General features: G+C 36.7%; 3 protein-coding genes across 9 annotated transcripts in view; 2 read left to right on the forward strand and 1 right to left on the reverse strand.

The window, feature by feature from the left end:
- Positions 1 to 287: 287 nt before the first annotated feature.
- LOC105278703 (ubiquitin-fold modifier 1) lies at positions 288 to 3,249 on the reverse strand. 3 transcript variants are annotated; one of them, XM_011337973.3, is made up of 5 exons: positions 3,045 to 3,187; positions 2,219 to 2,962; positions 1,993 to 2,049; positions 597 to 727; positions 288 to 520 (listed from the first exon to the last, which is right to left on the reverse strand). In XM_011337973.3, the coding sequence occupies exons 2-5, from the start codon at positions 2,221 to 2,223 to the stop codon at positions 450 to 452; spliced, it is 264 nt and encodes an 87-aa protein (XP_011336275.1). In that variant the 5' UTR covers positions 2,224 to 2,962; positions 3,045 to 3,187; the 3' UTR covers positions 288 to 449. The 3 variants fall into 3 exon arrangements, with proteins under 3 accessions (XP_011336275.1, XP_011336274.1, XP_011336273.1); XM_011337972.2 differs by lacking the exons at positions 2,219 to 2,962; positions 3,045 to 3,187 and having other exon boundaries at positions 1,993 to 2,060; XM_011337971.2 differs by lacking the exons at positions 288 to 520; positions 597 to 727 and having other exon boundaries at positions 889 to 2,049; positions 3,045 to 3,249.
- Positions 3,250 to 3,376: 127 nt separating this feature from the next.
- LOC105278701 (zinc finger protein 436) lies at positions 3,377 to 7,682 on the forward strand. Of its 2 annotated transcripts, XM_011337970.3 has the most exons (5): positions 3,523 to 3,660; positions 3,960 to 4,100; positions 4,249 to 5,624; positions 5,884 to 6,203; positions 6,823 to 7,682. In XM_011337970.3, the coding sequence occupies exons 1-5, from the start codon at positions 3,523 to 3,525 to the stop codon at positions 6,828 to 6,830; spliced, it is 1,983 nt and encodes a 660-aa protein (XP_011336272.2). In that variant the 3' UTR covers positions 6,831 to 7,682. The 2 variants fall into 2 exon arrangements, with proteins under 2 accessions (XP_011336270.2, XP_011336272.2); XM_011337968.3 differs by having other exon boundaries at positions 3,377 to 3,660; positions 5,884 to 7,682.
- Positions 7,683 to 7,753: 71 nt separating this feature from the next.
- The window catches only part of LOC105278700 (E3 ubiquitin-protein ligase Rnf220), a 141,166-nt gene continuing 135,413 nt past the window's right edge, over positions 7,754 to 13,506 (forward strand). For 2 of the 4 annotated variants that reach the window (XM_011337965.3, XM_026968514.1), the window contains exons 1-2: positions 7,754 to 10,115; positions 12,898 to 13,011. In XM_011337965.3, the coding sequence (XP_011336267.1) occupies positions 10,050 to 10,115; positions 12,898 to 13,011 (180 nt within the window). In that variant the 5' untranslated portion in view covers positions 7,754 to 10,049. The remainder of the gene's footprint in view (positions 10,116 to 12,897; positions 13,012 to 13,506) is intronic. The other 2 variants (XM_026968513.1, XM_011337967.3) reach the window with 2 other exon arrangements.

The following is a 13,506-nucleotide window of genomic DNA, read 5'->3' on the forward strand; positions in this document are numbered from 1 at the left end:
ATCTATTCTCAATTTTTTCATCACTCGACCTGATGTTCTGTAAATGATTGCCGTCTAAATAATTTATCATATAGTGACATACCTTTATATCAATCTTGTACCGTTCATGTATTTCAGCTATAAAAACCTTTTTACTAAAAATTTTAATTATGTTTATTTTGATATATCCATATTTCCCTGAAATCCTACATTTAATAATTATCGAGACTACACACGCTCAAAGTGCAAAAATTGGAAAAGTTATTCAATACAATGAAAAATCACAAATTTTGCAATGATTAATACTTCAGAGAGCACGTGGAATGTTTTTATTGTGAACAAATGTAATTTTATATAATTGCGTGATATATATGTACTGTTATAATATTCCGCCAGCAGTAAATTTCTTTTCTTAATTATGCTGTGATTGTGCAAACACAAAATACAAAATAAATACAATATTATATAAATCATCTAGCATTTCCAACGCGATCTCTGGGAATCAATCTGAGTTCGGCACCGTGTTTAAGAAATACATTTCCTGAAAGCACGAATCGTATAATTAACTGCTGTATACATAAAATATGGCTGTCGTGATAAATCAGGAAAAAGCTTACCTGCGGTTTGTTGAGGATTAATTCCTATGCCATCATCTGTAATTATAGCTGACGTGGCTGGCGGTACTCTGAATTCCTCAGCAGCGAATTTCAACACGGCAGTAAATGGAGTATTTTCTGGTACACTAAGTCTGTAATTAACACACATCTTCTATTTCACAAAATGCTACGAATATTATTATATAGTGCAACAGAAAATCTATGTATCATACAAATGTAAAAGTAATAATATCTATAATGTATCAAGTATTTTTTAATATAGGATTGGTAATTAGTCTGCTAAGAAAATAGATTTACTTCAAAAGAAACTATTTATTTTTCTGTAGAAGTTACATTGTAAAGTGTGATACAAAATATTATGCTAATAGAAATCACACATTGACTTTGGAAAAATCAATGCAAGGTATCTGTCTCGATATCGCACCATATTTCACTGTCTGGCTGAGTTTTAACTGTGGACAGTCTATTATGTACATGTTCACGAATCATGCGTGGGCCATTTAGTAAACTCTCCATCATCTTATGGAGATGTTCATACTGGAATTTAAAGTCTGAGCACCATTTTCCATCTACTAGATGCATATTTCGGCCAAAATAAAATATTGTATCAATGAAATCTATGCAAAAACGGGTATTGTCCCGAAGTAATTTGAAAAATAATTTCTTTTCAATATTTACAAAAGCAAGACATATCTCGGAATCGTAGTTAATCAATTTTGAGGTAAAAGCATCAATAATTAATTGTTTAATTATATCGTCACGTGATTCAATTATTAAATGTACCAATCTTGAAACATGGCCATCATTTAACATACTATTTATACACTTTGCTACATCATTTTGATCTCCGTTAGCTATTGCCATCTGCCATGACATAGTTAATGCCTCATCTTCCATGTGAGATATTGGCACTCCCAATTCCTCCAAAGATTCTATGATCATATTTGTGGAAATGGACTTGCTCATTACTTCATTCAGGAAAGCGTTTAATCTGTCACGGCCAAAGTGTTGAATGTATACTTTTAGATATTCATCAACTACTTCAGTTGAAATACGGCTATCCTTCAAGTAACGCTCCAATAATTTATCACAGGCCCTCTCCAAATCGGAGCACGTAATGTCCCGATTTCGCGGATATAATTTTCGCTCCGGCTTCCAGCGTAAATACTTCTCAAAAATCCATGCTTTCTCTTCGGCTTGTATTTTTTCAATGGTAAGTTCGATGAAGTGAGCACAAGTGAAAGCTTGCATTACATTTTCCACAGTCATTTGTTCACTAACGATTGGACTTTGCAATAACGTGAAAAACGTGTCGATAGTCTCAAAAATCTCACAACCATTGGCTTGCATGTTATTGTAAACATTAAGGCACAACGTATCTCAAGCAGCCACTTACACTTTGTATGGCAAGTTCGGATCGGACGTCAGAGTTATTCTGAAAGTAACTTTGGAGCTGCAACACATTATATCAAATATCAATAGAATATCTTGTATATCCCATATTTAATAAAAAATGATAAATCAATGAAACATATGGTTTCATTAATGTATTCTCTTAGTGTATTTAATCGATATCTCCATATTAATATTAAAATGATAAGAATTTTATGGTAGATACGTACGCCATTGTTGTTCAATAAATATTGTGTAAAATACAATCTGTTTTAAATTGTATCCAACTTCCTGACGTTTATAACTTGTGTTGCCTTGTCTTGCTGTCAAGACTCTCAACTTAACCTCTGTACAGGAAAATGGCGTTGACACTTGAGTAAAGATGACCACTGTGTCATTGAGTAGTATTACTACTTCGTTTCTCAACCGGAAATGATGGAGGCTCGTAGCGAAATTTTAGTATAGAACAAATATGTGTGCCCGTAAGGTGCCGTTTCATGCAGCGAAATAATCGCCGCGAATGATGGTCACGTGATCATTGGCTGTTCGCTAGCGAGTAATCGCTGTTCGCTGAAAAGCTTCAGCTCGTAGCGAATATTCGCAAGGAGCGAATGTGTCTGCTCCAACTAAGAATGTTAACTTTTCAAATTGAGTTGCAGACATGCGTATGTAATTATTAAATCTCAAATCTTCTAAAACGAGTTTAGGTAGCACAGCATGAAAGAATCCATGCACTTTCCTTTCTTGAAAAATGGGTGCTATCCAATATTTCTTTTTACAATATCTTTTTTTTCCACTTTTTCTCAAATGTAAAAGTGTAGCTGCAACTGCAGCAGCTTTCCTTTTCTGTACAATATAATAATAATTTGCTCATTGTACATATTGTACATATGCAATAACCACTGCAGTTGGTGGTTATACCAAGTCCAGTTTATAACCGACTCGGCGTCCATTACAAAGATTTCAAGATTTTCCTACAAAGTAATAATTTAATCTATGTTTGTTAAATATATATTTAAAAGCATTTCAAAACAACTATGTATAATATTTTCTTACTATTGTTGACATGCAACCATACAGATGTGACGCTCACAAACTTCGTGGCGAATTATTCGCCACTTCGCGGCGAATTATTCGCTACTCGCTAAAAATTATTCGCTACTCGCTAAAAATCATTCGCTGCATGAAAAGGCACCGTAAGTGTGTAGGCTTTCATAAATTTTAAAAAAATTTAATAAATTCTTACATATCCGAAAAAGACGTCACGGTTCCATGTATAGCAAAAATTAATTCCACAAAATTCCGCTACGAACTCCACTATCTCTGATTCGACAAGTAGTACGACTCAACGATGAATCAACTTCGGCTTATCAGTGTGCTCAGCTGCCAGATTTGACGACCATTGTGGGAAGCGAAACACCTGTCTTGGGTGCGCCGTGCAGAAATTCAGCGGGATTATTGTTACTGTGTACATGCAATTACCGTTTATAAATTTTTAATTTTCTCAGCACCGCATCACACATCGCATTTAAGTATGAGTTTGGAAATTGGCTTTCACACTAATATGTGTCGTGCGTGTATGAAGGAAGGCGGCAAAATGTTGCCTATGTACGACGAAGCTAATAACAAGATTAATTTACCACACAAACTCGCGGAACTGACGTCTGTCCAGGTAAACAGATCGCTCGTTTGTTTTGCAATATAATATGGTGATTTTACACCATGCAGCAACCTATACTTGGATGGGAGAGAGTGCCAAATGCACTCTTAACCTCTACAAATTTTATCTGAATAATGTATAACGTGTTAAAAATAGTTAATAAATTCTAATTTCATTATATTACAATAAATAGCTTGCCATTAACCAACTAACTGTTTTTTACAATTTGATTACTGAAAATAAAGGGTGTTTATGTTGCTACGAGTAACTTGTCACATGTTGAGAGAGAAATAAAATATTCTTGTCGACAGGTTGACAAGTGTGATGGACTACCTAATATGCTCTGTTCCAAATGTGCTTATCGTACTAATATCTTTTATGATTTCAAGCTAAAAGTACAAGAGACAGATAAAATACTCAGAATGATACTGAAAAATCAAATGGATGTTAAGGTAATAGAAATTAAAAAATCAACTTTGCTTCATTTCTTTGTAACCAGTGTATCGAAGATGTATGAAAACAATTTAGTGATAGAATTAATAGAATTTTATCAGCATTCTATATTTTTCATTTTAACAGACAGTTATATACTTTTTTCAGAGTGAAGAATTAAATGAACATAACAAAGAAGACAGGATCATGCAAATAGACGAGTCTTTCGAATTAAATACATTGAATGATAAGATATCTGTACATAGTGATTGCCTAAAGGATCCAGAAATAATAAGTGAGACAATCAAGGATGAGCAACGTGCTCAATCCGTTGAAAATGACAATGACTGCAAAGAGAGTAACCTACAATTGGAGGATATTGTTTGTAACCTTATACAAGAAGCTAATGGGGATGAAACAAATGTCCAATTAGTGAAGACTGAGATACCTGAAGAAATATCGAAGATGCTCGATTCCCCGGATATCACAATAATGTATATACCAAAATCTGTGATCGAATCGATAACGGAGCCCAACGCGGAGAATACGCTAGATGTGCCGAATGGAGAAGAGGAAAGTCTCGGAGATGGCGATGAGATGTTTCTTTCCGAGGTGGAAGCTTTAACCAAGCAAGAAAGTGAAGACATTTTAAGCGGCATGAGTATTTCTAGTCTTGTCGAGTCTAACGTGGCAGGAAAGATCAAGCGCGTCTGTCAGAACGATAACGCGACGCGGAACGAGAATAAGAAAGTAACGCTTAACGAGAACGACTCAAACGTCGAGCAATCCACGAGAGGAGAGGACAGCGATGGATCTGATTACTTTATCGATGCGCAGGATAACATACTGGGCAGTTTGAACGATGCCATCACGCGTATAAAGGAGGTGAAGCAAGAGAACGGAATTGAGTATCAGTGCACGCTTTGTCTGCAGAACTACGATCAGGTGGTGGGCGTACTGTTACACACTATCGACAATCATATTCCTAGCAGCGGTCCGTTCTTCTGTATCGTATGCGAGAAAGACTGCGAGAGCCATAGGGAGCTGCGGACGCACGCGAAAACGCACACCGGCCAGTTTCCCTATACCTGCTTCATCTGCAAGAAAGCGTACACCATGAAGAGATATCTCAAGAGGCACATGGTGTGCCATCCCGACTTCCAACGACATCGCTGCCCAAAATGCGGTCGTCGCTTCAAAGTAAAGTCGGAATTAGAGTCGCACATGGTGACGCATCTGCACGGTGCACCTTACGCGTGCAGTCAGTGTCCACGTCGGTTCAATCACAAGGGCAATTACAAGCGACATCTGATCAGCCACTTGGATCCTCAGGGCCTACACTTGCCCAAGTACCCGTGCAGATACTGCGGCAAGCGTTTCTCCAACAACCGTACGCTGGAAACGCATATGCGCGTACACACCGGCGAGAAGCCATTCAAGTGCGAAGTTTGCAATAAGTTATTCTCGCAGCAAGGCAATCTGCTTAATCACGCGAAGATACATTGGAATCCGCGCAGTTACACTTGCGAGGTCTGCGGCAAAAGGTTTGTAGTCCTAATTATTTGCAATTTTATGTGTAGAATGATGCGAAAAATGTGATAAAATTCTTTGAAACATTAATAAAATATTATTACAAATTACAGTAGAATAAGTTAAGCAGTCTTGAGATTAAGGCATTTAGAATTAAAACATGCATGTGCATTGAGAAATTTATAAAGTATATTATGATCTTATAGCCATATTTGCGCATTCTGTGCATGTGATTGAAAGAAATAACATTTTGTCTCGAAAATATCGTTACAGCTTTAATCAGCGTGCCACGTTGAGAGATCACGGACTATTACACACGGGCGAGAAGCCTTACGTTTGCAACGTGTGCGGGAAGGCGTTTACTTTCAGCGCAGCATTGAGAAGGCACATGTTCAGTCACAAACCAGACGGCAAGCCATTCAGGTGTGAAATTTGTGGAACGGGATTTGTCGGCAAATACGATCTGCGACGACACATGCGCGTGCATACTGACCGGCCGAAGGAAAAACGAAGGAGGAACGCTACATCAAAGTCGAATAATCGGCTTCAAGAAGAGGCGAAGGTGGAATGTTTCACTGTGGTGGAGCAACCAGGTACCGAGACTGTGCTTATAGAGCAAGTACTTTTACCACAGGATGTTACGCAAGCGGTGCATCAAGTAGAGTCGGAGAAAGAGAATGAGAACGAGCTGTTTACCCTTCAATCTTACAATTCAATTTTATATAGTACGGCTGAGAAATGTGCATAATAAATTATTTGTGCATTCCCGTGCTACACTCGCCAGAGCCATTCCTCTTTTTTTTCGTTAACTTATCTTGTCGATCAGATAGTGTAGATCATGCAGTAATATTATTTATACAACAATTTATTTATCCTTTCTAAGATTTTTATAAATATTTCACGCACGGAAGTATATGATGGATACACGAGAGCACAAGCATCGAACACTTTTTCAGGTCTAAAAAATTTTTATGTTTTTGGAATTATTGGAATAGGCAAAACTGTTTTTATGATGCCATATAATTCATAATTATATAAGAATTATATAGCATCGTGTAATTAATCGTAATTATAGTAAAGTTATATACAAGAATATACATATAACTTACAATCTATAATTTAAAATTTTTAAGTACCCGCGCAACTATCCTTGTATATAAAAATAATATTATTAATATCTTTATAATTTTAGGAAATATATTTCGATTTCAGAAATGTGATTCAATCACAGATCTTTTGGTATATCCAGAAAATTTTTGAGATATTCTACTTCTATGGAAACAAAAGTTTTAAATATGTATACAATCGTATAAATAAATAACTGCAATATATTGTTAATAAATTATGATGAATCAAAAAAAGCTATTGTTAATAAAAGAACTGAAATTTATTTGTATATCTTTCGTGCGATTTAATTACTGTTTCGCGTAAAACGAGAAAGTTATGAATGGATACCAATCTTTTAATTATAAGACATCGATTTGAGGAGATCGGTAAAACAGACAACTTCAGTATCTCTTTAAAACGTCATCAGCAATCGGGATAATTGCGTGAGCTGATAATAAATGTCAAAACATCGATTTTTCGCAACACATTTTATTTGATGAAAACCGCACGCGAAAAAGCATGCGGAAAATATCTACTGTAATATTAATTTCATATTAACCAACAGGAGAAAAGAGTATATCTACGGTTGATAACATACCGTTTGGTAGGCAATATATAAAACTAAAATAAAGTCTTGAAAACAGCTCTCTCAGCGACATAAATATCAATGCAATTAATAAAGTAAATAATAAAAATTAATGAGAATATTATAAGAATATTATCAATAATAATATTATTAAGAAAAATTAAGAAGAAGTAATATACAATATGTATGTCATGTAAAGATATTGCACCTGATCTTGCAAGACGCATTTTTTGCACACTTCCTTTAGTTAACTTAGGTATATGAGGTAAATGTAATGTGCACTGTATTGTACGATTATGTATTATATCCTTTATAGATAGATCAATATTCTACTGACTGCGTACAGTATATATTTTAATAAAAAAGAAACTAATCGATATCTCTTTCAGAAAAATAATTTATTAACCAAGAAAACTGTTTATATAATTATTCTTCGAAAATTCGTGCATTAAAAATAAGAATTTTGCACAATTTTTGATATAAAATAATATAAATATGAATAATATAAAAATTAATAAATTATGACTTATTCAATACATGTATTGCTTTAATTCTTGTTTTAACAATAATCTATTTGTTTCTTTTTTCTAACTATCGCAAAAGTACTTTATTTATTCTTTAAAACTTCTACTTCCTCTGACAGATGTCGCGTCCAATCCACCAAATCGTTAAACGTAATAAAAAAGAAGGTTTGGCTTCTTTGGCATGATGCGAAAATATAGAATGATTAACAAACAAGGACATTTCCACATATATTAATTAATAGCTATTATTAATGGCTCAAGTACTTCTGCGGTTAGTTTACTGATTAATTGTTGATACTTGTTTTATAAACAGTTCGTAGTTTCGAAATATGAATCCTGAAGCCATATGCACCCAGTGATATTAGATAGTAATTAAATTAATTAATTTACGATACATGTGCAAAGCTCAAATAGGTTTCACCATTACAAATTAAATACATTTTTAAAAATGGACTTGGAAGGTAATTGCAAGTAAATTGTAATTCAATTACTCCGATAATTCATTAAATGTTAGAAGCATTTACAATATTTTGAAGTTAATAGAAATTTAGTTATGTTTTACAATATATCCATCATTTTATATGTCATATTGTATTATATTGTTCTAAATTACAACCTCTATATTTTTTTGCAGAATTGCTATAATATAAAGTAAAATAATATAAAATAAATACGTATCTTAAATAATGTCAGTTAAAATATTTTTTTTGCATTTTTAAGTGATTTATATAAAAGTATGCTTTCTGATATGAAAAATGAACTAACATACAACAGTATTATTTTTCTTTGATTTAAACAAACTTGAAATTTCAGAATTAATAAAACTATGCATGAGGCAGAATAATCTAGAGAGAATAATCTATTATGTGTGTTTATATTAGAAAGAATTCTCATAGACTTATGAGATAAAATTCTCGTAGTCTTATCGGATAAAACTATGATTATATGCATGTACATTTTTTATCAATTAAAGAGAATTCTATAATGATATTTTTAATGTTTAATTGTAATTTCTTAATTGCGAATTTGATGTTCAGTACTAAACATATGAGCAGAGTATGGATAAATGTTTTATTGGATTTTTATCAACACACATTTTTCACACATTTTTCAAGTTGCAGTTAGGACCGAAAGAGGCAAACGTGACTCGATCACACATCATAGAACGCATCGAAGCACCGTATGGAATCAAAGTGCGTGTTCACGGGAGCTTCCAGACACAACACAGATACAGCTCGATGCGCATCCCGTGCGCAATTGAGCTCCGCGAGCAGCGTCGCGCGTGGCTGCGCGGCGCGCGATTGCGCAAGTCGCGCGTGCGCGTTATTCGGCAGTCGACCGTCGCTACGGTGGCGCCAGTCATGGCGGAAAACACACGCGCACGCCGTTACCACCGCCGCCGCCGCCGCCGGTCGGTGTCTCCACGCCTCTTCCTCGCCTCCGCCACCGCCACCGATCCCGCGACTCGTGGGTAAGTACCCTCACACTCCACGCTCCAATCAGTCTGCACTCGCATGTCCACGAGGTTGCTCGCACGGGCCTGGCGGCATCCTCTCTCTCCCTCTCTCGCTTTGCCCGCTCGTACCCCCTGTTCTGTCATTCTCCGTCTTGCTCTACCCCCCTTTTTCTCTGTCTTTCTCTCTCTCTCTCTCTCTCTCTCTCTCACTCTTTCATTCACCTGACTCTTAACGCGAGCAGTGCGTTGCACAGCCCGCACGGGGCTGATACCGATCGCCAGTCGAGGTACTGGTCGCGGACGCCGCAGCCGCGGTTGAGGTTAGGTCGACGGACCTGTCGGTCGTAGTGGCGGGACGCGGCGCGGCGGATTTGAATTTTCGAACGCGGCCACTCGTGCCGCGTTACGCGGCTTTACCGGGTAGTACGCGTCGATTTGCGCGTGTGACACCACGCTCGGACGATAGTCAACGATTTTTTTGGGAGAACGGACCGTTCGTCCTCCCGTCCGTCAGACATCCGCGCGGATCTGTGACTGCGTCATCCACGATTGACAGCCGTTGCGCGCGCCTGCAGGTTAGGTGGAGCGACGTTAGGCTGACGCGCGGTTTTCGAAACAGCGGGAACGCTCGAGAAGATGATGCGCCGCGAGTTCTCACCACCGTCATCACCGGTATTGATGTTATTGTTACTGAAGTTGTCGCGCTCGCGCCTAGTGGAAACGCGCAGCGACGGAGACGAGCAGCGAGCCCTGTGAGGTTCTGTGAATGTTCTCGGACAGCCGCGTGCCGCGGCTAGCCGCGCACCAGTTTCTCAGTGCACACGAGGAAAACGTACGCGCACTGGTGATCAGCATATCATTTTTACGCCCGGGAGCGTCGCGCGGATTCCGCGCGGTTCCGCATATTGGCAATTGGATCATCGAATTCACGTCGCGATTCTGTAAAATATGATGCTACGTCGCGTGCGTGTTCGTCCTTTCAATGAGAACGTCGTGGGCCGGAATTTGCAAGAATATGTCACTCTAAGAATGGTATTTATAATCCAATGTTACATTAGAATCGTCTTGAGTTTAGTCTTGAGACATTAATAAACTTTCGGATTGACTAATAGTGATTTGAGAGGATTTAATCTCTTCAGAGACAGTGACACACGTGTACGTTTAGTTTTCATGAAATTAAAATATGTACGGTACAGTGTATCGTATATTAATAGCCACTACAGTAACACAAACGCATGAACAGATCGAGAAACGTAAAAAAATATAATATGAATAAAGCGTTATCAAACAAAAAGTTAAATCATTTTTTTCTCACTTTAAAAAAGTCATTCTTGAAGAGATTAAGATGATTTTGAGTATAATCTTGAGTATTGGACTATGAATACCGTTCTAAGAATGGACGTCATTAATTGTACTCACTTGAGAGTACAGGTTCTATGGCAAAAGTGCCGCGCATTGTATGAGAATATTGCCGGCTGAATTTCCAAACAAAAATCGCCTCTAATAGTGGTTTTTGTTATAGAAAGTTTTACGCATTTACTTCGCGCGCGGAATATAATAAACGTTAAGATAGAAGTGACGCGCGAGTTCTTTAGAATGAGAACATCATCGATTGGAATTTGTCGTATAAAAGTGTTGCTCTAGGATTTCATCTGTAGGTATTATTTAAAGTTTTGCATATACACATGCACATACATACTTATTTTAAATTAGAACTAATATGGCAACGGTACTTTATTGGGAATGTTTATCTTTTCATTTTGTAACTCCAAATGTGTATTTAATAAAAAGAGATCGATGGTAAATTAAAGATAACGGTAAATCGAAAATCTCGAGGTCTGTTGTCATTTACGGAATCTGTACATGAAAATCTGAATTCGACTATTATTTTGAAAAACGGTCATTTAATTATTGACAATATTTACTATCTGTCACATTACCGTGTTTGTCGCGCGCGATCTTTTATCGGCGAGGCACCCACTCGATTCGTCCGTCGCGCGAGAGACGGCATTCTGGCATCGATCGACGCAATTACTCGCGGATCGAATTCGATAGCTTTCTGGTTGAAAGGTTAGAAGTAGCAGATTGTCGCCGGGTCGACATTCGATCCAATGCCGATGATTAATTGACAATCGCGATAATTAATGATACACGCGGTATACCGCGGCCTCGTGCCGCGACACGCTGATGTGTTCCATTAAAACGCGTTTTGTGGAAGAAAATGTCGAGTAAGTTGCGAACGAATGTGCTCACGCGTGTGTGTGCATCTAGTTTTTTTTAAATAACTAATATTCGTGCGCGCGCGGTGAGAGATTGTTGTAAAATATGCACGCTGTTTTATATTATGAGCCTCGAGAGGCTGAATTGCTCTAGTGCATTTAATACTTTATCTCTGACATTATGTTAAACTATGACATGAACATTTTTATGTTTAATTTAATAGTATTCCATTTTAAGAGAAAGGGAGAAATACTTATAAATTCAAATGCGCTGAAATATCTGCAGTTTAAACTGCAGATCAAGAATTTAGAATCAGATATCTCGGGAAGATAATAGTGATCTATAACTTCAGATTCCGAGATTTATTTAAGATGATTACGTTCCTCCGATTATTTTAAGTGAATTGATTATCAATCAATTTATTTGTGACCAGACTGGCTCAATAATAAGATCGTGAATTACACAACGTTTCGACTCTTTTAATATTTGGGTCCTTGGATCCTTAAAAGGACCCAAATATAGGGTCGAAACGTTGTGTAATTCACGATCTTATTATTGAGCCAGTCTGGTCAGAGATAAATTGATTGATATTGATATTTACTGGCGAAGTAAAGATTATTTTGAATTGAATTGATTATACAACAGTTGTATACCATTAAAATACAGAATTCGTAATTTTATTAAATTTTATTAAGAAGACTGTTTTAAAAAGTGCAACATATAATGATCAGAGGATTTACTTTTAATCGTAAAGTATAGATGCATTAATAAAATACGTTAGTAGCAAATTTTATCTTGCTATTCCATAATTAATAAAATTGTTTTGTGAGGTACTAGTATGAAATCGAGCGCAAGACTATAATTTCATTCCGCTCAGGAAACACGACATAATTCTCATCGATGCAATTAATGCCCCACGATATGATTCTCATTGACGAGCAAGCTAATTTATCGAATCCGCTTTTTGATCGGTGATTTATTCTGTCTATGTATATAGTGTAATAATATATAATTTATTAAATCTCTTAATCACTGTATCGAATACTTTTTCATAAAACTAAGAGATGTACTCTTTCAATCCTACAAAATCTACTGGATTTTATCCGTATGCGAAAAATAAATTTAGCGAAACTCACCGATCGAGAAGTATAGATACAAGATCATTACAATTATGAGAAGTTTAATGAAATCATAAATCCAATTAATGTAATTTGGAATTAATCAACTAAACGCGGTCGATAAGGTATTATCCGATTATTGTCTTCCGCGATCGCGCTTCCGAGATTCAGTTTACGCGGAATTCTCTTCGAGTTTCGCATCGCCGATCACGCATATTTAAAATAGCAGAACGATTAATTGACACGGAAGGAAGAAAACGTCGATGTATGTTCTAGATGGATAATTCTGCGTACGTACCGAATCACCTACCGCCGCCATCTCTGGTCGTGTTCTCGCAGGCCGGGGGGCTACCTGAGGCCCTGAGAATGCAAAGACCCTTCAATCCACAAGTTAGTGTCCCATTGTCCTTACCCTTACGTATAAGCGTCCTGCATCAGCTTGCACCTATGCGGTTACAATGCATCTCGTTTGCTTGCAATGCGTTGAAACGTATTTAACCCTTTGACTTTTAGGTGTACGTTCCGACTTTCTTATACTGATTTGAAGAAACTTTCATGTTTCTGTAAGCGAAAAAGATGATTGTAAGAAATGTGTAAATACAATCATCTAAAGTATATCGTTTTAATGTTTCTGATTGCATATTGAATGTATCATTATATTTTCATTTTCTACAAATCGCGCCTTGTAAGCATTATATAATTGCCACTGTGAAAATGACTGTTCTGTTAAATTGACACTTTGTATAATTTTTAATTATGTCACTATCGATGAGCGGAATTTATCGGAGAACTTGAAAGGGTTAAATCACTTTCACGCTTGTATCATGCACAACGAAACTGCACTGCGATAATTCGAGTGTATCGTATTCGATGGTAACGTACGTC

The sequence above is a fragment of the Ooceraea biroi genome, chromosome 3 (genome assembly GCF_003672135.1).
Source record: "Ooceraea biroi isolate clonal line C1 chromosome 3, Obir_v5.4, whole genome shotgun sequence".
NCBI classification, from domain to species: Eukaryota; Metazoa; Arthropoda; class Insecta; order Hymenoptera; family Formicidae; genus Ooceraea; species Ooceraea biroi.